The 26,986-nt window shown below is 32.8% G+C and overlaps 3 protein-coding genes across 3 annotated transcripts in view; 1 reads left to right on the top strand and 2 right to left on the bottom strand.

Annotated features, from left to right (window-relative positions):
* LOTGIDRAFT_171032 (hypothetical protein) overlaps positions 1 to 7,200 on the bottom strand; it is a gene marked incomplete at both ends in the record, with an annotated part of 30,278 nt that extends 23,078 nt beyond the window's left edge. The window contains 10 exons of the mRNA XM_009046890.1: positions 417 to 581; positions 1,031 to 1,206; positions 1,991 to 2,075; positions 2,634 to 2,777; positions 2,904 to 3,022; positions 3,749 to 3,839; positions 4,103 to 4,246; positions 5,043 to 5,167; positions 6,454 to 6,553; positions 7,155 to 7,200. Coding sequence (XP_009045138.1) covers positions 417 to 581; positions 1,031 to 1,206; positions 1,991 to 2,075; positions 2,634 to 2,777; positions 2,904 to 3,022; positions 3,749 to 3,839; positions 4,103 to 4,246; positions 5,043 to 5,167; positions 6,454 to 6,553; positions 7,155 to 7,200 — 1,195 coding nt within the window. The remainder of the gene's footprint in view (positions 1 to 416; positions 582 to 1,030; positions 1,207 to 1,990; positions 2,076 to 2,633; positions 2,778 to 2,903; positions 3,023 to 3,748; positions 3,840 to 4,102; positions 4,247 to 5,042; positions 5,168 to 6,453; positions 6,554 to 7,154) is intronic.
* A 2,075-nt stretch (positions 7,201 to 9,275) lies between these two features.
* Positions 9,276 to 13,636, bottom strand: LOTGIDRAFT_136681 (hypothetical protein; the record flags this gene model as incomplete). The annotated part of the gene is made up of 8 exons (XM_009046889.1): positions 9,276 to 9,393; positions 10,301 to 10,383; positions 10,760 to 10,931; positions 11,391 to 11,614; positions 11,938 to 12,006; positions 12,414 to 12,517; positions 12,764 to 12,872; positions 13,517 to 13,636. The coding sequence occupies 8 exons, from the start codon at positions 13,634 to 13,636 to the stop codon at positions 9,276 to 9,278; spliced, it is 999 nt and encodes a 332-aa protein (XP_009045137.1).
* A 673-nt stretch (positions 13,637 to 14,309) lies between these two features.
* Positions 14,310 to 25,353, top strand: LOTGIDRAFT_198868 (hypothetical protein). The gene is made up of 22 exons (XM_009046888.1): positions 14,310 to 14,338; positions 14,790 to 14,850; positions 15,177 to 15,282; positions 15,565 to 15,700; positions 16,072 to 16,317; positions 16,618 to 16,742; positions 17,166 to 17,234; positions 17,448 to 17,514; positions 17,757 to 17,911; positions 18,302 to 18,442; positions 18,974 to 19,139; positions 19,856 to 19,944; positions 20,269 to 20,371; positions 20,580 to 20,678; positions 20,996 to 21,252; positions 21,646 to 21,886; positions 22,119 to 22,211; positions 22,473 to 22,618; positions 23,023 to 23,152; positions 23,461 to 23,632; positions 24,088 to 24,242; positions 24,580 to 25,353. The coding sequence occupies exons 2-22, from the start codon at positions 14,814 to 14,816 to the stop codon at positions 24,652 to 24,654; spliced, it is 2,808 nt and encodes a 935-aa protein (XP_009045136.1). The 5' UTR covers positions 14,310 to 14,338; positions 14,790 to 14,813; the 3' UTR covers positions 24,655 to 25,353.
* The last annotated feature ends 1,633 nt before the right edge of the window (positions 25,354 to 26,986 follow it).

The raw sequence follows: 26,986 nt of genomic DNA, 5'->3' as shown, positions 1-26,986 counted from the left end.
GGGGGGTAATAGTAAGGATTTATAGGGGTAGGGGTTAATAGTAAGGATTTATAGGGGTAGGGTTAACAGTAAGGATTATAGGGGTAGGGGTTAATAGTAAGGATTTATAGGGGTAGGGGTTAACAGTAAGGATTATAGGGGTAGGGGTTAATAGTAAGGATTTATAGGGGTAGGGGTTAACAGTAAGGATTATAGGAGTAGGGGTTAATGGTAAGGATTTATAGGGGGTAATAGTAAGGATTTATAGGGGAAAGGGGGGTAATAGTAAGGATTTATAGGGGAAGGGGGGTAATAGTAAGGATTTATAGGGGGAAGGGGGGAAAAAAAATCCATCAAGGATCCTGAAAGGGGTGAAAGACAGAAAAAGGTTGAAAACAAGTAACAGGCTACTGATTGTTCATATTAAAATGGCTTACCTCTAGGTAAACTGTAATAACTAAAAGTCATGTTTCCAATGACATTAGAGAATGACTCACTGGAGTCTACTAGTCGTATGTTAATAGAAGAACTCATTGACCGGTAATACTGTACTGCTTTGTTAATACAATTAGAGATAGTTCCTCCTACATTGGTTATATTTGCTGAAATATACATCACTTTGTGAATAAAAACAACAATAGAAAATAAGTCATGTGGATGGTAGACCTACAATAAATCAAGGCCCTGTGTGCTACAGGCTGTGTATGATAGAGATCCCTCTACCATTGGAAATCTGTTCTGGAATAATTTTCTTCATTGAAAACTGCATGGTGTTGCCAAACGGAATTAGACGGAGCAGGTGAAGAAAAGTATGAGTCTTTAAAAGGAGAGGTGTATCAATTTTAGGATTTGAGACTTGAATATATGTAAAGTTCTAGAAATGTACAAAAAATCCCATAATTCCTTCAAAAATATCTAGAAATTTCTTTTCCTATTTCTATAGACGTATTTTCTATATATGGCAGTGTCTCGCTCAAAAAAAGTCCTGTATGATTGGTCAAACAAATGATGCATCTGTCTCTTTAAGTGATATTGATAACAGTAAACATACCTGAAGGAAGATATTTATGATAATAATCAGCAGCCTGTTTGGTAGAAAATTTATCAGTCAAATACAATCTTTGATGACAATTAAATGTTGATGTATAATATGATATTACTTCAAATACTATCACATGATCTTTATGTTTGGCGTCTGGTTCTATATTCCAACTACAATCTTTTTGACTAAAATAAACAGTTATTGTGCTTTCTTACTACTGGCAGGGACCCAGCAAATCAGGATCTTATTCACAAAAACTTAACTAAGACAATAAACTTAGATTTTTGGAATATTGTAATCTGATTGGATAATAAATCTAAATTCAAAATTGATTTTAGTGATTGACCAATCAGATCATAGTAACAGTCTTAACAACTGAGAATTTTCTTCACATTAGTAAATCACTAAAATTAATTTTAAATTGTATTAACCCATCAGATAACAAACAGATTACTTTCGGAAATACTGCATGGTTCTATGGTCAGATTCTGATGCACACTAGGTCTACCTAAGCAAACAGCTAACAACACCTCTCCATAACAGTTATAAATCGTGTTTTCACTGAGAATTGTAAAGTAAAGCTGGCTCTGAGTTTGCTTTGAACCAGCCTTTTTGCTGAATGCACTGAGTTTAACTGGTTCCCGAACAAAGTCACACTATTGACAACTCCCAACCAACTGGACAACCATTTAAAGGAAAATAAAATTTGGAAAACATTTAGAAGTGGAGAGCACATGTAACAAAAAAGCCACAAGGGAATATTTGGGATATTCATTGTTTTTTTTTTACATATTATTAGATAAAAAAACCACAAGATATTGTTCCAAAAACCAGACTTCAGAAATAACGTTATATATAGGCAATCCATATCATGTGATATATCAATGCTTAATCTTGATTTCCACTTGAACCAATATCGCTCAGCCCTAATTGTAGACTTGTATTAATTCTGAGTGACAAAATGCTTACTTTGTTTTTATAACTGTTAACATCTGAGGTTGGTAAGGAATAGCTGTCAGTTTTAAACCTTCTCTTACACAGCTTTCTTTATATTCTAAACAAAAACCAAAAATAAAACTTATAATGACTAAAAGGGACATGTGCTGCATTTTGGTAGTTGACTTGAGCCTTGAAAATAATTAAGTAAATAGTCTTCAGAACTACTAAAAGTGTACGAAAATCCTATACTTCTTTCAAATAGTTTTTAGAATTTTAACTTTTTATTTATTTTGTTCACAAGCTTATCTTCTCACTGACATTTGGGGTATCAGAAAGTTAAACGTCTTGTTGATATAGTCTTTAACACCAAGACAACTTCCATTGCAGCTGTGCATAGACGAAGTGGGACAGGATGATTGAGTCTACTGAATACACATGACATCATCAAGGAACATTCAAAATAAAAAGTCAATCAATTGTTGACTCAATAAGATAACGTAAGTGATGATGTCACTAATCGTGAAGGGCCTTACGTGATACTAGCATATTTTGTGATTAGTGATGTCATCAAATACTTAATTTTAGATGAATTGAAGAACCACAGTGATTGAAAATTTGAATGGTGCAAAATGATGCTAACAGTGTCCCTGATACCCATACAAAATTTACTCACCTGGATAAGGTACTGTATAATATTTTACTACAAAACCTTCATATTCTGCAAAACCATCACTTTCAAAAGTCATTCTGACATGGGAATCATTGGCTGCTACCAAAAACCTCGATTTATAACCACAGGTACGGTAATTAGTTTTATCTACAACAGAAATATATATCAACAATATCAGCACCTGTTTTGGATAAACAATCCTTATCAGGATGGAAAAATATCATATGATATCATATAATATCAAATATTTTAAATGACATTCATTATTCTCACCTCCTGTTATTACTATAAAATCAAAAATACAATCTTTCTCCATCTTTAACCATAGAAATTCAAACATAATTCTGCTGGTGGTGTCCTTGGCAGTTAATTGCCATGTTATATTGGAGTACCTAAAAACACAAAATAAGCTTATGATGTCAATCTATCCTGAAATAACCTAACCTAACCTAACCTAACCTAACCTAACCTAACCTAACCTAACCTAACCTAACCTAACCTAACATAACCTAACATAACCTAACCTAACATAAATATGTACTAATAGTGCTAATTACTGATTATAACAAAGGACAGCCAGAAATAACAAAAATATCAGAAACACATAATTATTTTGAGTAATTGAAAGTGTATACCAGTTTTAACAGGAATTGTGACTAAATCCCATTTAAAGGGACAGTTGTGCTAATTTGTGTTTTGGGGGGGAGGGGGGATTTTAGTCCTGAATAAATGTAAAAAGTCTTCAGAAGTACTAGAAATGTAAGAAAATCGCAAAATTCTTTTAAAAATACTTCAAACTAGGAATTTTACTCACTTTTTCTATAATTGTATTTTCTATATATCACAGAGTATTTTAAAGTGATGAGATTTGATCCTTAAAATCCATGTTTGTCTAGAAATATCCGTGTGTGAATGTTAAAATGATGACTCTTCATTTAAAGATACTCTATGATATATAGAAAAGACATATATAGAAACAGTGAGTAAAATTCCTAGTTTTAAGTATTTTTAAAGGAATTTTGCGATGTTCTTACATTTCTAGTACTTCTGAAGACTATTTATATATATTCAATACTAAAGCAACCCCCCAAAAAGCTGAATCTGTCCGTGTAACTTACTTGTAATATGTACCAGGATATCCTGGTGAATAGATGTACATTGGTTTATCACCAACAGTTAATTCCGATACTTTGGATGCCATTATTAGATCTGTAAAAAGTAATATCAGTTCAATAATTTCAAAAATTTTACCTAAAGCAACTTATGGTTTTTTCTCGTCTTCCTTAGTTTTGCCATAATTCATTAGTTGTTGATATTTTCTGTTGAAGAATATCTAAATATCCATAAGAATTGGCTTATTGATCAAACATTTCAGATGGTCTATCAATCATGACTGGCATAAGCAGACCTAGTCAATAATTTGAGATGTTAATATTTTACTAAGATTGTTTGTTAATAATAAAAATATTTACCTTTTTTGACCGTAATATTAAGATGTACATAATAATGAATTAATGTGTAATGAATAATTTGAAAATAATCATCCTTAACACTTGTTAATTGTAACTCTTTAGGATAAGATGTTCCACAAAATTTCATATTTTTCTCTTTATGGTCTGAAAAAAATTCAAATGAATTTCATCTCAAATGGACATAAGAAACAGAGAGCACATAATACAGCAAAAAACATAAAGAGAATAAACTATGGTATTCTTAATAGCCCCTATCACACCACGAGATAATCATTCTTACTGCGCTGCGACTGGGATGGAAAATTGAGACATCGTGCAATTGGGCATTGTCATCAATATTCGCCAAGTCCCAACATTTATTTTGGATATGTTCAAAATGGCTTAGTCACGTGCCCATTACAATTTAGTTGCAATCTGTGGTCATTTTTACTAATTTAAAATTTTTTTAGCAATTAATCTTAAAGACAGGGTGTGTTTCAGCTTCCTTAAACAGAAATTTTAACTCAAATCTTTCTTCCAGTGGCAAACAAAACATTAATTTCATTACCATGAAGTCAATTCTGTTTTTTACATTAGTGTCAATGGAGAGAGAGAAATTGCAGGAACGATCAAGGCCTGATTGAAAATTGGAATGATGCAAATTAATACTATCAGAATCCCCTATACACATACAAAATTTAGATAACCTCTTTACCATCCCTTTAAATGTCAATATTTCCTTCAATTGCTAGACTAGAACACTCTCTTTGATAGTGTAATAGCTCTGTGGGTAGCATGTTAGATTATTCTCTGCAACACAATTAGGCGCCATGGGTTCAAATCAATCTCATTTTATGATGATGCAACAGCTAATATTTCAGAAAGTCAGCCATGTGTCAGCCTTCAAACAACCGTTGCATGGTCAATACCCCTAGAATACTTTGATAATATAAAGTCTTACTTGGAAAGTCGAATTCTAAATATTCATATAAACAATTATATGTACCATTCAAACGAAATTCATTAAAATCTATACGGATTTCCTGGTTACTATCACCAAAATTGACTTTCCAAAAACATATATAACTAAAATGTAAATAACAAAATTCTTTTTTACCCAAAAATACCAAACTAATGTATGAGTTGGCTCAGAAAAACGTCAACATTTTACATGTAAAGAATAATACACAAAGTTTAAAAATAGTTTGCCAGGCAAGTTAACATACGCCCACTACCAGCTGTCAGAATGATAACAAAATCTTTTGTGGCTAAATAATGAATTTTCAAATAATCTTAAAATCATCTAAACCGTTCATCCGATTATTACCAATTTATAACTTGACCGAGATCTCATTAATAATACATATGTACATGCATCTAGTTTCATCAAGATTAGATAAAAACTGTAGTCTCTAGAGTGCCTGCGAGCTGAATTTGAAAAGTTTTTATTAAGTCAAGGGCAATAACTCCGATAACCTTCATCCAATTGTTACCAATTATGAACTCGACTGAGATCTCATCAACGTATACATGCATACCTAGTTTCATCTAGGTTTACTAAGTCAAGGGCAATAACACTGAAACCGTTCAGCCATTTCTAACAATATCGAACTTAACTGAGATCTCATCAATATATACATACATACCAAGTTTCATCTAGATAGTATAAAAACTTTAGCCTCTATCGTGCCTACAAAAACTGTGAACGGACGGACAGGGTTGATGGCAATATACGTACACATTTCCATGTAGACGTATAAAAACTAAGACTATAATATCTTGACCTCATGATTTCCCCAAAAATGAGCTCTATAGACTGTACATTGAAAAAGCAGCCTTTTTAAAATTCTCTGTCGAAAAAATGTTTGGGGAAAAAAAATATATAATATCTCTATAATCATAACGTCAAAATATATTTGACTTAGCTTTGAAACTTTATGAATCCCAGCATAAAAAGTTTTATAATATCTATAGCCAGGTCCGTAGCTAGGGGGCTCAACTATAGTGACTCAACAAGTCATTTAAGTCATCTAAATTTTTCAGGGGGGTTCCCCTCTAGCTATGGGCCTGTCTATAGCATGTCACACTTGGTTGAACATCTCGCTGTGAACAATGGTGTCTACTTTTCTGATTACTAACATCATTATACTTTAGCAATGATTGTCATCTTAAATGAAAGCACATTGGTTTAAACGGCAAAATCAGTGACTTGGCAAAGCAGTCGTGATTAATTTGGTACATGAACATTGTTTCCTTACAAAATGGCTTCTATGACACAGCAACAGTAAAATGCAATGCAATGCTATGTAGATATATGTGAGTGCTATTAGTTTCTATATTAGAAGTCTATCAGATGAATTACTATACATTACTTTACAATTCCTATTGAGCGATAACGTAAAGCAAGTTGAACAGTACTTTCTGTTGGTATAGTTCTTCTTTCTGAACAATATATTATGTTTTCACCAGACCCTGCAAAAACATAACAAGTATAAAATAATGAATTGAATAAAATCTGAAAATAAATAGGAGTTTTATGCCCTACTTTTCTGAAACAGATTGAGACATGCAATGTACAAAAAGAAAAAAATTGGAATGGTGCAAATTGATGCTATCAGTGTCACGGTTACACATAAAAAATTTAGAAAACCTCATTACAATCCCATCAATATTTAGGTGGAGGAAGCAGGTGTGGGTCACATATTTATTGAGTGATACTTACATCACCAGGCATTGCAGAAGTCAATGAAGAAATTTGAAACTGGGGGGAGAGAACGGCGGGCAAATCTAATTTTTCAGGGTCACCCCCCTTTTAGAAACACCAGTGATCTAAGTCCCAGCTTTAAACAGAGTTTCAACATCCTAAGGTATATCAAGACCTATGGTAGGATTGAACCTTGGACCCTCCGATTAGTGAGCAAGAGTCACTCACTGAGACACTGCTGCACACAAATACATGCTTGTAATAGAAAAGACATACCAGTCTACATTTTCACAGAAGACTATGGTATTGGACAAATACCAATACAGCCATATAATTAAAAAGAAATAAATGTACATCATACAAACTCACCACTGCTTAGTAAGGAGAGAAGAAAAATATAATCTAAAACCTCCATTTTAAAAACCATTTAATCAACCATCTCTGAAATACGTATAACTGAAGTACACTTGAAAAATTGTAGTTGGTGATTGTGTAAACCACATTCTAAGATAAGATGTTCTATCCTAATAAAAAATATTATCTTGTCTCAAAACAGTATGTTATTGCACATTAATCAGATTTGAACTTTTTTAAACAATTTGTTTGAAACTATAACTTAAGAATTTGTCAACCTGGTTTTCTCCTGTCAGAGATATAGGGGCTGACATGTATAAAGTGTCTCCATGTTCTGATTGTGCACCAGTAAACAGTAGCTGCAGAAATTGGGGGTACACATAGGGCGCAGATTGACTCAATAGGAGGCAACTGTTGAGGCTGGAATTCAAAATGGGATGGGGGGTCATAGTCTTGAGCATCTCATGGAGCGTCTGAAAGGGGTCTCCCAAGAAAATTTTTTTGAAAAACTAACCAGATTTCCACCACTCACTCTCTCTCTCTCACCATTATGCCCTATTAATCATTGTTATAAGAGTGAATATCGGTACATTATTTTCAGAGCAAGACAGTTGCTCAACAGACAGTTACTCAACAGACAGTTGCTCACCCCAAAGCACATTTCCAATGTTTAATGACTCTTTTAACAGGGGATCATTAATAATATAGATCACCATGACTTTTCTAATTCAAATTGATAGAGATCATTATATTTTTAATGACCTTTTATTGGCTGGTTCTGAAGATTTAATGTGGGAACCACTGCCTGATCCTTGGGCAGACTATTAAACAGAATTCACACAGAAGGATAGCTGCAGCCTCCTCCTTACCCCGGAGCCTAAGGGAGGTGGGCCCAGGCAAGTCAGAATAAAACTTTAGCTCTTGCATTTTGTGTAAATGTTTTCAAAGTGTGATCCCCATTCTTTAATAAGCCATCATTTGTGAAAAGAAGTCATAGGTCCTGAAAACTGAATATTATGAAAAAATAGAATGGTGTTAAAAAATTGTGGTCAGATTGTCCTTTTTCTCGATTCTTTAATGAGCAATTGTCCAATAAGCAACTGCCTTACAATCGCTGGTGAAATTTCAATACGAACCCAAAAAGGGCATTGAGAGCAGATTGTAGAGATTAGGTCAAACCTTGCGCAATTGACCTATTAACTGTCCAGGTAGCCGATATCATTACCTGAGGATGGGAATTGGTATTTAAAATATACGCCTTGTCCTCAACTTACCTTTTATTCACCATGACATTCCAATTTCAGGTTTAGGTAATTCAAAGGAACCTTTTAAGCAGCCATCTTTATTAAAAATATTTATATCTATATATAAACTCAAAACCTTTATTTACACCTGGATACCTGTCGCTTTTATCGCTTGAAATGGCGTAGTCACGATCAATGACTCATTACTAAAAATAACATAGAAAAACTTCCTTATCTTTCTACCCGGATAATCAAGTATAACTTTCTAACAAGGCCAAGCTCGGTCCTCTTATGTTTCATATCATTCATCATTAACATGTCAACTTCTTGATTGTCAATCGATCAAAACAATAACTGATTGTTGTTAACTTTTCATTGCATACAGAGCCCCCTCCCAAAATTTCCCATGGACCTAACATCCGAATCTTAGGGTTTTATAGAATGGGATTTTCTAGAAACCAAAATAATTTAAGGCTTTTAAAAATAAAGCCTATACCTGCAATATATGTTAAATTCGATCAAAACTAATTGCAAATAGTCCCCCATGCTCAGTTTTAAACTACCAAGAAAATCATCATTGGTCAAACCAAAGATCTTCCAGCAAGTGACGTTTCTATAAAGCATTTGGTAGCTGGGCCGAGTGGGGGCCCAATAATTGTCAAGGGGGACCAATAGCACCAAGCATTTAAGAATTCAATACTTTGAAACTGGGGGGCAAACGCTGGGCCAGCCAAATTTCTAGGGAGGTCATACACCCCTCCCCTATTTTAAGGTTATTGGTATAACATTAATCAAATGATGAATGTGAAACATAATTCTTTTAGTTATATTTAACATATAAATATATGAAGATAAGACAGAGAATATGATAACATTAAGAATTTTAATAACACTAAGTATCAGGTGGATACAATTTAATTAAATGATCTAATGTAGCTGGATAACTGGATACAGGACAACTTCCATGTTGATTGATATAACTATATATACACCGATAACAAAATACATGTCTGAAATAGATAACAAAATACATAAAATACATATCTGAAATAGATAACAAAATACATATCTGAAATAGATAACAAAATACATATCTGAAATAGATAACATAATACATATCTGAAATAACAAAATACATATCTGAAATAGATAACCAAATACATATCTGAAAGAGATAACAAAATACATATCTGAAAGAAATAACAAAATACATATCTGAAATAGATAACAAAATACATTTTGAAAGATAACAAAATACATATCTGAAAGCGATAACAAAATACATATCTGAAATAACAAAATACATATCTGAAATAACAAAATACATATATGAAATAGATAACCAAATACATATCTGAAAGAGATAACAAAATACATATCTGAAATAGATAACAAAATACATATCTGAAATAGATAACAAAATACATATCTGAAAGAGATAACAACATACATATCTGAAATAGATAACAAAATACATATCTGAAATAGATAAAAAAAAATACATATCTGAAATAGATAACAAAATACATATCTGAAATAGATAACAAAATACGTATCTGAAATAACAAAATACATATCTAAAATAGATAACCAAATACATATCTGAAAGAGATAACAAAATACATATCTGAAAGAGATAAAAAAATACATATCTGAAAGAGATAACAAAATATAAGATAGCTACAGTGGCTCACATACGACATATTTCACTTTGAATTTTGAATTAAAAACATTAATTTTCACCTAGGTGAAAAACTAGAAAACTGTTTGAGTTATATGCCAATTTTGAAAAAATGATAACACCAAATTTCATTACAATCAGATAAAAACTGTCACCTCTATTGTGTTCACATGCCAATTGTGAACAGGCAGGGGAGATGACAATATATGAGCACATTATAATGTGTAAAATCTTACCCAGAAACAGATAATGCTGTTTCATTTTGTCTTTTTTGATTACAAATTGGACAAACAGGAGCTGATAACTCTTCATTACCATCCTGAAGAAAAAAATGATATTCATAAATATCACTAAATACATTTTATGGTGATTTCCCTAACAAGGTGACAAAGCGGTTTTTAATTTCTTTTTTCTCAGCATGTTTCTATTCAGCAAAACAGATCAAGGGTCACAAAATCCAAATCATTATCTATTTTGTAGATTTTAGATCCTGAGACACAATGTGTGATCTCCATTACCATTCTTGTGAACTCTAGCCCAACCCAATTCCTCCGGCCAGACATCAAATGTCAGTTTTCAAGAGAGTTCATTCTTACCCAATTCTAAGGAGATTTTTGGTCGTCTGAGGAACTGGATAAGGCCACAGTTGTCAGAATATCTTGGACTCAAAGGAATTACAGAGAGAAGAAAAGTACCTGAGGTGGATCTGGAATAGGTAAAGATGTTAATGATACAGCTTTGTCTTCACGTTGATACCACCAGTCTAAAAACTGGAGAAAAAATACAGCCACAGACACACCAGTAGATAGACTAACAGCAGTCCATTTAAACAGTTTACTACAGATAGAAATTATCTTCTTCTGAAAGCTATAAAAAGGTCAAATAAATCAGAAACAGTTCTTCAACAGTCCAGGTTGAATGTTTCTTTTGGTGGCTGAATTGTACAGACATTTTTGATCAAACATCAAGTACATTTGAGGGTCAAGATAGAGTTTGATGTCATCTTAAACTTATTTATTTCCAAGGTACCAAATTTCATTGAAATATATTTATTGGGACATAAATTCATAAATGGATTCTTATTTTTCAACAGCATTCATGATCTGGTCAAACTGGTCAAAAATGTATTGTTTTCATTTTTCTCTGCAAATAATAACACTAAATCTGCATATTCTTATGCCCAATTGTCATCAAAACCATTTTACCATTTAAAACAATGATCACAAATCTTAATTCAATAGTTTTATATTTTTTGGACACAAAAATTCATAGATTGACCAAAACTACTTTTTTAAGAAATGTAATAAAGCTTTTCTTGAAAAATACCTTTTATCTGCCCATGAAGTAACTGGTGTTTGAGGAGAAGGAATCCATAAATCATCTTCACTAATTCTAGAAAGTTCTGTACCAGAGTACCTTAGCAACCAACTATGATAGTTAGATTTACCAAACATATAGGCTAGTTGATACCATAGGTTAGTTCCTTCCCATATCATGTTAATATAGGGATAAACACCAAGGAATGCTTTAGTTATACCATCTTTTATAGTCTGTTAAAAAAGGAAAAGGTAGACTAGACTATCTACTAGTGACCACTTCTAAAGGCATGTGAAAAAGAAACTTTCATTATGTTTCATGACAAATGGTGGACAAAGGAATTGTAAAAAAGTTTTGTAGCCTTTTTTATGCGTATCAGAGCCATTTCTGACTTTTTATATGGGCATCATTCCAATTTCCATCAGATATCTGTTGGGCATCTAATTATAGAAATGACTATCACAATTGCAAAAATTGCTAATTATATAGCTAAAACACTTAATTAATTTTTTTTTAGCTCTTTTGCCATATTATCTCTTACCTTAGCAGACCCTACATAATGTGATCTATGTCGAATATCTTCAAATAACTTGTCCACTTTTAACTTTAAGTATGGTAATATAACCTAAAATAAAACCATGAAACCATGTTATGTAAACATTTTAATAGTTTTGGTGTTTTAAAGATACACTGCAAGTGTTTTTTCAGTTAAACCTTTCACATAAGGTACAGGACACATTTCTCTAGTTTTTTTTATTTGTCCATGGGGGTATTGTGTATTTGTTTTTCATTCCTTCATTATTTTGTCCCCATGGGTTGAATGTTAGACAGGACCATGTCCTTGTGTATTGGGCCTAATTCTGTCAAAATAAAGAGTTTTATTATTATCAAATTTTCATGAATTCAAGCACCTAATTTTTTGAACAATCAGATTGTCAGATTAAGTTATTTCAGCTTGGACTAACTAGAAAAAAGAATTACATGTATTCCAAATAGACTTCATCAACCAAAGCAAAAGGATTAAACACTTACCAAACATATTAAAGATTTCCATTTTAAATTTCTAGGAAGAAATGGAGATTTTGTTGATGATACAATCCTTCTTAAATCATAAAAATTTTCAGCAAAAGAACCACCTACAAGAGAAAACAAGGAATCACAAACCATTCAAATAAGAACGTATATTGTCCTCTGAAGACAATTGTCAGCACACAATGGAATCAAATCACTGTGTTTATAAATTTCTATGATACAAACGGTGATTAATGAAGTCAAGGTATAAGATGAAGACATTGACATTGTGAAGATGTATGGAGATGGGGTCAAGGTTGATAGGGCCGTCTGTTAAGTATCATTTTTCCGCTGTAGTTTACTCTACTTACCATATTTATTAAGATAATGATTTTGAACAATAAAATCTAAAACTGTGTAAACTTCATCAAAATATTGTAACATCCATCCAAATCTATCAGGTCTATTCTCAGCTAAAACCTAAACATAGAAACATGCTAAGTATTTTCAAGGATATCCTATGTTGGTTTTCTTATTTTCCAGCTTGGACTACTTGATTTGTAATCTGATTTACATGTTTAAATGTTTCCTTTTTTTCAAGATGTTCCCTATAGTCAATAATTCTTTTATTTACCAGAGCACTAGGTTGGTTGAATATCCTTATGAACGAGCTTCGAAAATCACGGAAACATCTAACATGGCTTAAATTTTAATAAATTGTCAGAATGGTTTCATCAAGAATAGGATCTGTGATGTCACCAAGTATTAAGTTATATATGAGGTTACACTTTTTGACTTATAAGAGTAGAAGCTTTTTGTATACAGAATGTTTATAAGATTATAAGTCGGTGATGCCAGATTTTTTTTTTTTTATTTACTAACTGAATTAAATTTAATTATATTTCTAACTTCATGACCTAGGCCTGTGCTTTTTATGGGAATACTATTCTTGCATCACCCCAACACTACATGCCTGTGCCTGTGCTTTCGTAACATTGCTTAACCGCAATGTTACAACCTAACATTCCCAACACCATGCTTAGTCAATAGGATGGGTTAGTTAGTGTTTATAATTAAAAGTTAAGATATAAAACACTTTGATTAAAATCATGTGGTGTAAATACCTTTATAGCATGCTTTGCAGCTGGTCGTATAGTTGTACTCAAACTTTCTTGAGCCAAAACTTCAAATATAGTTGGTCTGTCTGCTTCAACAGATGTGAGGTGCGCACCATGTTGAGCCATAATTAAGACACTTTACAACTTGAAAAAATAATTACTTTATAGCCTTCTTCTTGTCATCAATTAAACTTTTTATTATAATCTATCAGATGAAATGATAAGAATATAGTTTTACGTAGCACACAGCTGGATGCTTTTTCCAGAAAATGCCTGAGGTGGGGGCCAGAAATGAGAGATGTATCTCAAGCAAGGCTTGAAGTGCCAAAGCACCTTGAAGCCAATGGATTTCAGATGGCCTGAAGTAGATATTGAACATTTAGAGAGCTTAATTTTTACTTCCAAAAAAGACCTATTCAGGATAGATGGGGAGGCAGCCATGGCCCTAATATGTAACTGGATCTTTCGATGTCAGTCTGTCTGTCTATTAGAAATAGAAACCTAGATAGAACACACAGTACTGAGTAGTGTTTAATCCAAATTGCCGTTACCTTAGAATAAAGTGAAAGTAGAGCATCACAATTAAGAAACAATCTTAAATTTGCACTACTATGAAACAATTTTCATAAATTTTTTTGTTTATCACAGAAAATTAATGCAGCTTGCACCTATCTAAAGGATTGTCATTCGTCACCATGTCAAAATAAAGGTTTAATTACAATATTGGCTGCTCAGATATTCAAGTGCAGCACTGTGTCACCACAAGCAAGGCGAGTGCAAAGGTTATTAACAAGGTCAAGGTCGACCGGTTTGTTGTTGACGTTTCTGGTAAGTAATTTAATCGGTACCATCCTATCTCGAAATCTCAACAATCATTGCCGTTTTCCTTTCAAATTGTTATTAAATCTTTCTAGATGATAAATTTGTTCATATTTATCTATTTGATAAAGAAATATTTCCGCGACATCATTCTAAAGTGCTGAGGTGTAGATCCTCCCTCTGTCGCCATAATTATAATTCTACTTCCGGTCAAATAATTTTCATGATTTTAATAAATTTGGCATATTGTTTTAGATTTAAAGTTGTTTGTTCCGTATGCATACGACAGTTTCTAGTTCAGGCTTTATATAGGCTCCAATTATGCCTTTATCTGTCTTGCATCTGTATTACTTTCATTAAGATTTTAAGATGTCAATACAATAAAAATATTGATGACACACCCCCCTTCCCTCCACCTTTTGCTTCTCTGTCATTTTCAAACTAGACCATTTTATTTCAGATTCCTTGAACAGGTCACGGCACTATGACGGACTCAAAATATTTTACCACCACCAAAAAAGGTAAGCTTATGTTTGTTCTTTCAAGAACCATATTAGATCTATAATAAATCATAATATTAGCCTATGTATCTGTCCGGTATCAATAAATTAAAAACAAGCTGGTTATAGGTGTTATAGAAGATACTCTGGTGAATTTCTTTCATTCAAGTTTAATTCACACCTGCAATTAGCTAGCTTATGATATAGATATATCTCAGGAATATATCTATTGGAATAAATCATAAGATGATGTTATCAACACACTGAAACACTGCTTATTTTCATTTCATTTGCTCGCGTTTGATAAGATATGAATATTATATTATTATATAAACATGTAATTGTAGGTGAAATATTTGAATTAAAAGCTGAATTAAACAGTGATAAGAAAGAGAAGAAGAAGGAAGCAGTAAAGAAAGTTATAGCTTCTATGACTGTTGGTAAAGATGTTAGGTTAGTGAAGTAGTCTGAAGCCTGAACTGACCGATGTCCATTACGTATCTCTAACTGAGCCTGAAACCAGCTGGCTGTTATTTTTGACGATGTCAGCTAGCTATATTCTTTATAATTTGCTATCTATGTAATGCAAACAAGTAGTAATTGATATAATTATGTTCCGATGACCTCTCTGATATTGGAGCAGCAATTTTTTCTAACTGGTCAACTCAATTAGGCTTTTAGATTAATTATTTAATTTTTTATGATAATTATTATCATTTGGTATAATATTTTCAGTGCATTATTTCCTGATGTTGTTAACTGTATGCAGACTGATAATTTAGAGTTAAAGAAATTGGTCTATTTATATTTGATGAATTATGCTAAAAGTCAACCTGATATGGCCATTATGGCCGTTAATACATTTGTGAAGGTAAGCTGTTCTGAAGATTAGGCTTTAAAAATGAGTTTCAGAATTTTTTTACTAAAACTTAAGCTTATATCAAAGAACAATGTATTTCTGTTATTTGTGACATCTCAAAGCTATTCTGAGGGGGCGCTTGATTGGTGGGTTCTGCACGTTTACATTCAGGGACTCAACCTGAAGTTCAATAAAACAAGTTGGAATAGGGTTAAGAATATGTTCCACCTAAGCTGAAAGCAGGAGGTGTTTACAGATTTAAAAATGGTAGAGAAAGGATTAAAATGGAAAATTTTGAATGTGTTTTGTGCCATTTGGAACCGACGGAGTCCGTTCAGAACTGACCAATAGAGCACCACCCAGATGTTTTATTTTTATTGTAGGATTGTGAGGATGCTAATCCATTAATTAGAGCTCTAGCTGTACGTACAATGGGATGTATTAGAGTTGATAAAATAACAGAGTATTTATGTGAACCTTTACGTAAATGTTTGAAAGATGAAGATCCGTATGTACGTAAAACTGCAGCTGTATGTGTTGCCAAGCTGCATGATATAAACTCTCAACTGGTAGAAGATCAAGGATTTTTAGATGCTTTACGTGATTTGCTTTCGGATTCTAATCCAATGGTAAGTTGAATACAAGAATTTAGTTTACAATGGCTTACTAAGCAAACTTTATTCTTGAAATCATAACTTAGTCAATCACATATAAATTATCACTGCTTGTTTCTTGCAATATGAATGATATTTTGATATTTTTCTACCTTTCCCCCCTATTAGTGAGACTGTCTGACGGAGAGGCTGACATGAAAGTCTAGATTCTTTCAGATTCAATAATAAATTGAAGGCCAATGAGATCTGATGACAGTTTAAAATTTCAAAAACCGACCTTTTCATCATAACTAAAAGATGTTGATTAATTTGCAGGTTGTTGCCAATGCTGTAGCAGCCATATCAGAGATACTAGATACTAGTCCTACAGCTCAACAAGTACTAGAGATGAATTCAGTTACTATTAATAAATTATTAACCGCTCTTAATGAATGTACTGAGTAAGTATTAACTATATTTTTTACTATTTCCAAATATTATCTTATCTTATTATATTATACAGCATTGCCAATATTGTAGTTGTTAATGTTGTTTGGTTGGGACATCTTCACAATGTCAATCTTTTACGAACTTTATACTAATACCTTGACTGCAATAGTCAACTTTCTTGCATCATTGTAGTTTGTAAATACAGTAATTTGATTGGATTGTATTCTGGCAATATGGCCAGTCACTGATGTATAATGTTTACAGTTTTTAAGATTCTGATTGACTGTATTCACTGGTGTACAATCCAATCAAATTGCTGCATTCTGTATTACCAAGGCTGCCATTGGAGTTGTCACATTGTGAAAACAAGCTATCCTTACTTTATCAAGTTGGATTTCTGGACAATATAACAGAATATGATGATATAATTTCAGATGGGGACAAGTATTTATATTAGATTCCATATCAAACTATACACCTAAAGATGATAAAGAAGCACAAAGGTATGTGTTCAGGTTTTAATGATACATAATGCCCAGCTCTTATATTGAGATGTTCATCAGATTTTTTACCTGGCCTTAACCTGTACAACTTGGTACATATTAAGATTGCTATTCCAAAAAGAACATTATTGTGCAATCCGCCTACTGACTTCAAAGTAAAATTGTTTATTTTATACAGTATAAGAGATTAATAACTGTGTATTATATTTTCAGTATTAGTGAAAGAGTAACACCAAGATTAGCCCATGCTAATGCTGCTGTTGTACTGTCTGCTATCAAGGTAAATTATATATTATAATACATGTGATATCTGTCCTTTGTTTAAGTTATTTAATATGATTTCATTCAAATTTCCTCTGTACATCATTGATATATCAGTGGGAAATTCATAGACGCAATTTTTTTTTTCTAGTTTCTTGTATTTGCATTATTGAAATATTCAACTGTAAATGTGCTCTACTCACACAATAAAACCCTGTTAATATTTAGATTATTATGAAATGTAATTTTCTTTATGTTTAGGTTGTAATGAAGTATATGGAGATGTTAGAACCTAACAGTGAATATGTTACTATGTTAGTCAAGAAGTTAGCTCCACCATTAGTTACATTATTATCAGCTGAACCTGAGATACAATATGTAGCACTAAGAAACATCAATCTTATTGTTCAAAAAAGGTAAGTCACCTTTTAAGGCCATGGTTTCACCATTTTTAGGGCCTGATTTTTGTCTTGAATATATGTAAATAATCTTCAGAAGTACCAGAACTGAAAGAAAATCATATTATCCCTTCAGATATACCTCAAACTAGAAATTTCACTTTCTATTTCTGTATGTGTCTTTTTCTGTATATTGCTGAGTCTGAAGAAAACGCAGATAATTCTGGACACACATGGATTTGAAGGCTCAAATTTCGTTTGTGAGCTGTTAACACTATAACTGATAAGCTAAGCTAAAAAAAATTGCTGTTTTGGAGACAAAAGTACATTGGGTAAAGTTTGAAGCAAACAAATATATAGCCTTTGCTCTTAAGATTTTTTCTAGAATAGTATTTATTTGTATTTTAGATCTGATATATTGAAGAATGAAATGAAAGTATTTTTTGTCAAGTATAATGATCCTATCTATGTGAAGCTAGAGAAACTAGATATAATGATTAGATTAACCAATCAATCTAATATAGCACAAGTATTAGCTGAATTAAAAGAGTAAGTATTGCTGTGTTTGTGTTATATCACTGTATAGTTTCATGAAAAATAAATTTGAAATTTAGAAATAAATTAACTATTAGAATAAAAAATTCCCTACTTCCACCTGTCAGGATAAACAGCGTTGATTTACCATGGCAGTCTATGGAAAAAGATTTCATACTTAAAGGGTTTACTACATTTTCAATTGTCAGACTTGCTTTGGACAACTTTCTTAATATGAATGTAGTTACCCTTTATATTATATCCTTTTCCATTCCTAGCCATAGACTGCCGTAGTAAAACGATGTTGTGTTACGCATTCGCACATATATAGTTCTGAACTGGCTTTATTACAAATGATCATATAGTTTATAATAGCAATGAGGTCTGGCCCAAGTTAATTTAGTAACTAAAAGATGTATTTGTAACTATAAAGTGCTTTGCATAGCAAGCTAAACTATTGTTAATGCATTAACACAACTAAAATTAAGAAATTTAATTGCTATACTGCTGTCATTTGTAACTAATTTGTCAATTTGTCTACTATAGGTATGCTACAGAAGTGGATGTAGATTTTGTACGTAAATCAGTACGAGCTATAGGTAGATGTGCTATTAAAGTAGAACAAGCTGCTGAGAGATGTGTCAGTACATTATTAGATCTAATTCAAACTAAAGTTAACTATGTTGTACAAGAGGCTATTGTTGTTATTAAGGTGAGTAATTTCAGATTTATATATCTGCATCATAAACATAGTAAAAACCATCTCCTCCGAAATTCTTAAAACGTTTGAACACTGAGTGTAAATAAAATAAAACACTGAATGCCATATTATATCACTATATAAGCATATGACATTAGTTTTATGTCGATTCACATTGTAATAGCTGGTAAGGATGAATGCTAGTGTTAAAAAGGTTAAAGAGAACCTCTAATGTGAATGCTTCCTATAATTCGAAAATGAAATGAATGGAGTTTTACGTCCTACTTTTCTGCACCTTGTGGGCTAATGAAGATGGGCAACGCCATGCAGGATGCCATGAGGGAGATTTTGCCTGGACAGCGGCATTAGCCTGCTCTTTTTCGATTTCCAACTGTCGAGGGATCTTTAACAGGGTCTCGGTTTATTGTCCCATCCGAACAACTAGACACTTTGTCAGCCCCTCCAACCTGCATCACTGACAGGGGGAAACCGGGTTGAAAAATCTGAAGGTATTATCTCGTCCTATGCCCGGATTGAACCCTGGACCTTCAGGTTAGCGAGCACCTATAGTTCGAGGAACAATTCACTTTGTTATGATGTTACCATTGCAAAAATAAGTCGAGATCAACTCCCATATAAAACTTCTTGCCCTACCCATTGACGATATTACATCTGAGTACTGAAATTTTTAAATTTTTAAGATATATAATAACCTGTTTGTGTTGTAGGATATATTCCGTAAATATCCTAATAAATATGAAAGTATTATTGCTACACTCTGTGAGAACTTGGATACATTAGATGAACCTGAAGCAAGGTAAGAAAATACTAAGATGTTATAGTTCATGTACATCAAGTAATAAATCTATAAACATCTATATTATTGGTACACTTCTTGAAGCAAATATCCAACTTATTGCCTTGTTCTCGCTACCACAGAAGTTATAAAGGTGTGGAAATTGAGAGACTGACAAAGAAGGATTGGATGCAAAAATTTTGTCAAGTTAATCAGATGTGACAGTAAGCCCAGCTCATTTGTGCAACAAGCTGATCACTCTAAAGATCCCTCAGCAGGTGAATCAATCAGGGACAGAAAATTAAGGTGTGAAAATGACATTCTTTATATTTGGTCTGTTTTCAGAGCTTCAATGATCTGGATTATTGGAGAATATGCAGAACGTATTGACAATGCTGATGAACTGTTAGAAAGTTTCTTAGAAGGATTCCAGGATGAAAATGCTCAGGTATGGTCATCATAATTTTCATTTCAGGCGTGAATTTGACATGACCCCACCTCTCATGCTAATAGAATTCTGAATATATAAACAGCTGACCATGTGATTTTCGTGGCACTTAGAAGCTAGATATGGAAAGTTACCTCTTAGTTAACTTGAGAAATTCTATATTGGCATGCCTTAAGTTATATGATATATTTTCTTGTTATTCTTACAGGTTCAGCTACAGTTATTGACTGCTATAGTCAAATTGTTCTTAAAACGACCAACTAATACTCAAGAATTGGTACAACAAGTACTTAGTTTATCAACACAGGTCAGTTATTTTTAGTTATTTACATATTAAAACTAACCAAAGGTTCAGAATGACCACTCAATGACCACAGTGAGCTCAGCATTGAATTTTTTCGCATTTTATAAACAGTCAAAATTGAATTTGCATGTCACTTGTCTTTTAAAATCTTCAGGTCCCTAGAAATATAACGTTAAGTGGTTTTACATTTGAAATTAACACACTTCCCTCTGAAAAATTTCATGTATAACTGACATTTCGGGTTGAAAATTATCCTTTGCAAAATTGTATATTGCATATATGATATATATCTAAAATGTAATTATCAATTACCTTTACAGGATAGTGACAACCCAGATTTACGAGATAGAGGCTATATTTATTGGCGTCTGCTATCAACTGATCCTGCTGCAGCTAAGGAAGTAGTTCTAGCTGCTAAACCATTAATCTCAGAAGAAACAGACTTGATAGAACCAACTCTATTAGATGAATTGATCTGTCATATATCAAGTTTAGCTTCTGTCTATCATAGACCACCTAATAATTTTGTAGAAGGTAGATCCAGTTTGAGAAGATCTCTACCACCTAGATCAGCATCGTAAGTTGTCAAAATCATAATTATAACCACAGAAAATCATTAACATGCAATACTAAGAACTCTGGTTTAGGTGCTGTGGGTTCAAATCTTCCTCAAGGGTAAGGAAAAATCTGATGCCTCCGCCAGTGCTTCCAAAAATTTTCAACCCAAGCCTTTATTTCCTTGTGCCTGGCTCTTTGAATATCTCCATGAATTTTCGAACTGTGTCAATACCTCCCTCTAATGTTGGGTTGGATCCCTGAACGATTTGAATAGTCGTCATTTAGGAGATTAAATTTAGTGGATTTAAATCTTTCTCAAGGTAAGAACAATTCTATTGCCATGACCATTGCTTTCAGAAGTTGTCTTGATGCCAACTTTCAATCCTTATCAACCAAATAATATTTCTTTCAGTGGTAATAATGTAGGAGATGCTGTTCCAGAGGAAGTCTTACAGATGCAGAATAGTGGACAATCTTCAGCTCCTCAAGCTACAGTGATACCAGGTGCTGATTCTCTGATTGGTGATTTATTAGATATGGATTTAGGAGGACCATCATCTTATCAACAGAATCAGATGTTTCAAACACCATCAGCTCAACCTGTACAAACAACTGCTGGTATTGATTTACTAGGAGAAGGTCTAGATAGTCTGGTAGGTATCTTTTCTGATCTTCATTTCTCTTGTATTGAAGAGTATCTATAACCAATTAGAAACACACTAACTGTGCAAGCTTAGTGATTGAAGACCCTTGATAAAATGTTTCAATTTGGTACCCACAGAATCAAGCAAAATGAATTTGGATTGGATAAAATGCTTTTATTTAAGCATCATTTGATCTGAAATTCACAAAACATATTTTATAACAATCTATTTTATTTGATAGCTTGGTGGAGGATCAACAGCAGGTGATGCATTAGGTGGTTTAGGTGATATTTTTAGTGGTGGACAATCTTCTTCTTATGTTCCTCCTCAAGAAGTAAGTACTGTATCAATTTATAATGAGTATTTATATACAGCTTTTTGAAACCCTTTCTGATCAATGCCATTTTTTGAATCTGTAAAAGTGTTTTGACATCCTTTCCAAGTTGTACTTCAAGGAAGAGTATTTATAATTAGAGGTATCTGGTGGTCTGGATTGTGTGGGTTTTTTTCTGTTCACTCACTAGTATTTGACAAAGCAAATTTTGATTAACATCATAAACAATAGAAATTAAATGTTCCACTATATTGATTCCAGGTTTTCTTACCAGCTAATAAAGGTAAAGGTCTAGAAATCAGTGGTACATTCGCTAGAAGAAATGGTCAAGTTTTTATGGAATTAACCTTTACAAATAAAGCTATGCAGGCTATGGGAGATCTTGGTATTCAGTTTAATAAAAATAGGTATGTTGACTTTGGTTTATCATCTCATCTTTAAGACTAGTCACTTTTCAATGCCTTCCCCCTTGAACATACCATTGTAAGGTGGAACTTGGTCTGAAACTCCCAAATAGTATGATACTGGCCTTGACCATAAATCGAACCCTGCATGATTTCTTGATATGAAAAAAAGGGGGTGACATGGAAAGGAGCAAAACAGAAATAGGTTAAATTGGTTAGAGGAATATGAGGGAGGGGGGTATGGGAAATGGCTGAAGTGGAAAGGTGTGTTATGGGAAAGGGTGAAAATGGGAATAATTTAAGGCAAAAGGGTAGGGGTGATATGGGAAGACATCATTATTATATCCCATAGTATTAGGATCTTTTCCCATTGTTACTCATTGCTTTATCTCAATTATTCCTTTCAGTTTTGGTTTGGCACCAGCAGCACCTATAAATATACCCAGTCCACTTCCACCTAATGGTAGTGCCAGTACATCACTCCCCTTATCTACTACTGGTGCTGTACAAAAAATGGAACCTCTTTTGGCCTTACAGGTTAGTTAAAGAAAATCAATATTTATGTTCACTGCATATATCTATAAATATCCTTGCAAAATTTTCAATAGGTATATTGCTGCATTCGATACCTGCTGTTAAAATAGTGTTTACAGCTTTCTCTCAAATCTGAGACTCCTGCACAAAAGTGGAGAACATTCAGGCAAAATTCTTTTGTAACTAAAGTGAACATGAGATTGTGTTAGTGGTGTTAATAATTTATATCTTCCATTTCCAAGCTGTTTATCAACTTTTATTGATTATTAACAGTCCATAATGATATACTATATGCTCATCTGTTATTTCAGGCTGCTATAAAGAACAATATTGGAGTATTTTATTTTAGTTGTACAGTACCATTACATGTTTTATTTACTGAAGATGGAGAAATGGACAAAAAAGAATTTTTATCAACCTGGAAAGAAATCCCATCACAAAATGAAGAACAATACACAATTACTAATGTACAACATAGTGCTGGTGAGTACAGCTTGTCTATTACACCTGTCTCTTTTACAAGCTCTGTCTTAAAATCTTCAAGATAGAAAAGGTGAAAATACAGAAATTGATGGAATTCAGAAATTTGATACACTTTAAGTCCTGGAAAAATGTTCCCTAAAACTTGTGAAAACTAGTTATTTTCTTGAAGCCAAATTCAAAACCATTTTATAAGGTTTCTCTTAGTTTCTGGAAAGTAAGAGGCAAAAGACCTTAATAATGAGATGCTCTTCACTTTGGTATGATCATAAGGTGATTGCTTTGATGGCATTTGTTTAGAATTTATGTTTAAACTGTTTGCCGCAGATTGTGCAATTTATTTGTATTTTACCAATTTGTTAGAACATTAATGACCTTTTCTTGTTTTAAATTTGAATATTTACTCCTCTAAATAGAAAATGCATTGTATTGTATCATGAATATATTTATCTTTATAGATTCAGTGTCACAGAAGTTACGTAACAGTAATATATTTACTATTGCTAAACGTAATGTTGAAGGTCAAGATATGTTATACCAATCATTAAAATTAACTAATGGTATTAAAGTTTTAGCAGAATTAAAAATACAACCAGGAAACAATAATTTTGTGGTAAGTAGTGACTTTCTTCTTTGGTCTGCTGCTTTAAAGAGCCTTCTTGAAATATTTCAAACTGATACATCATTGCACACTTATCTGGGATTATCTTCATGCAGCTTGACAGCTCTGGTGATTAAAATAGGACGCCATTGTGGCGCCACACTCTTACGCAATATATACCCGAGAAGGTAGTATACCGGAAGTTGCTAAGTGATGACATACAAAGTTAACGTCATACGCTTTTACTTTTATTACTTGGAGTTCAGGGTATATGACGTTATATTACACTTACACTCAGGCTTCAAAGGGTTAATGTCATATTGTAGTAAAACCTTTCTTTTCATTTCAGTTGTCATTGAAGTGTCGAGCATTAGATATATATGCTGGTGTACAGTTAGCCTATGATACCATCTTACATAATTAATTACAGTGATCATGTAAACTTGATGTTAGATAAAAACATTTGACAGTTGTTATAGTCAACTGTTTTAATTAAAATTGAAACAATGGAGATTATGAAGAAAATATATCTAGCTTGTTGTATTATTTTATTTATTATTGCTTTCCATTGCTAGTTATCATTTTTGTAGAGAACATTTTGGTATCACATATACCATTTTTGTCAGTAAATCAAATCTTATTAATTATTTTTATGAGAATTGGAATATCAGCTTCAAGTAATATAATAAAATGTCTTTGCGGCAGTAGAAATGTATGAATTCACAAGAAGAGTATAATTGCAAGTATAATGCACAGGTGTGTATAAATCGCCAACCTTTCTTACCTTTGTAAAATTGGCATATCATAGACACCAAAAAAGTTGTAAGAAAGGTATTATGTTATCTTTTTATATACACCAATGCAGAGACATTCTTTGACTTACATTAGTCAGTAAAATTTGGTTTACTAACAAGAGTGTGAGTAGATTTTCAAAGTGTTTGTCATCATGAGAAATGTTAATGTGCTTGTAGATTTCAGTTTGTAACTCAGTATAATATCTAGTTGGTAATTACATTCCATATTAACTATGGGCATACATTGACATTGTGCAATTTATAAAAAGAAAAAAATATGTACATGTATTATAAACTTCTTGTTATATGTAATAAAATATAGGATATAGACCGTCTTTTCTAAATACTGGTAATCTGTCTTGATGAGGTTCTATATATTCAAAACAAGGGGCAGCTCCATTGGTGAGTTTTGTGCAGAAAATATAGATGGAGACAGGATTTGAAATGGCGGAGAAAGAAAAAATATTGAATGCAACATAATCTGGTTTTGATTGAGACCAGAATTGAAACTAGGAACCTGTTCAGATCTCTCCAAGCAAGCGCCACCATAATAATGCTGGTAGCACAATTTTATGGTGTACGTAGTCCTCTTCATATGAACTTTACAGATCAGGGCTGTTCATTTGGCTCTATAGGCTGGACATGAATGACGGGGCTGCTCAAATGGCAGACAGTCAGTATCTTCTATCGGACATCAAGTATAGGTTGGCCATTACATGGCTTTCAATGTCTGTCAAATGCAAAATTTAATTACAACTCTCTTTAGATATAAAGCCATCAATCACTGCATGGCAATACCTTGATCATCAGATCTCTATTTTCCAGTTTTACCTGTGTAGTAAAAAGTTCAACAAAAAAATACAAAATTTCAGTTAATATTAGTTTGTTTAATAAATATTAGAATAGAAAACTATAGACATCTAAACAAATAACAGTTACAACATAATTCATAAATAATAAATGATTATCAGTGATAGATATCTGCTCATCTTGGGTACAATATAAATCATAAACAGTCAGTTTACTTTATTCTTACTTGAGAGGTAGAAATACAATATATATTTATGTTGTATAGGTTTAACTACTTTTCATTTTAAATAATATAATGTTGATGATAATTTGACGATAGGAAGGCTAAATGAATTCATTGTTACCTAAGGGAGCCATGGTTCTGCGCTCGTGGATCCAATGTAGTTCTGTTCTACACATTGTGTGTAGAACTGTATCTGGATACGTTTCCGAGCCATTCTGCTGAAGATACTGGGTCGTTCCCTGTAAGATGGTACCAGGGAATAGGGCAGATCTGGCTACTGGAAGGTGGTGGGATTTGTCATAGAAACCCTGTCTTAGGGAGAGGCCGGTCATCTCGCCTGCAGTATTTTGTTAGGGTTTTCGTCAGTGTGGACAATGTCATCTGTTATCATGGACAATGTGTCCACAGGTACCGAGTTGAGCAAAATATTGCTCATGTTAGGTGTCACATCCGACGTCATATTTTCTTGGAAGCAATGAAGGTGAAAAGAAGACTGTAGAGGGAACTTCCCTCAGGGAAGAAATTACTTCCTCGAAAACACCCTTTCTAAGGTATGGTAAAGCCATATACCATACCTATGTAAGTCATTCCTTCCCTTTAATGTCTTCTATACCTTTTAGCTCAGGTAAAATGGGAACAGTGCTTCTATATGTTTTGAATTGTTCAGGGATAAACTATACACAATAACAGAAAAATAAAAGATCCTTGGATTCTTATCACAGATTAATAATTTTTGTATCTATACTATACAATAAGTGGATTTAGTACTAAAAAAGTAGTGTGTATTTTACATTTAGAAAAAGCCATGATGTGTTTCACCAAGGAATTTGTTAAAGAAAAATCAGTGGGCGAGACTCTTGTTGTCTAAATGACATAAGATTTAGACCCGTGTTGCCAAAGGAAATTCCAGATCTATGTAGTTTGTTAAT

Source organism: Lottia gigantea (genome assembly GCF_000327385.1).
Source record: "Lottia gigantea unplaced genomic scaffold LOTGIsca_108, whole genome shotgun sequence".
In the NCBI taxonomy this organism is placed as follows: Eukaryota; Metazoa; Mollusca; class Gastropoda; family Lottiidae; genus Lottia; species Lottia gigantea.
This window is presented reverse-complemented; position numbering and strand designations above follow the sequence as displayed.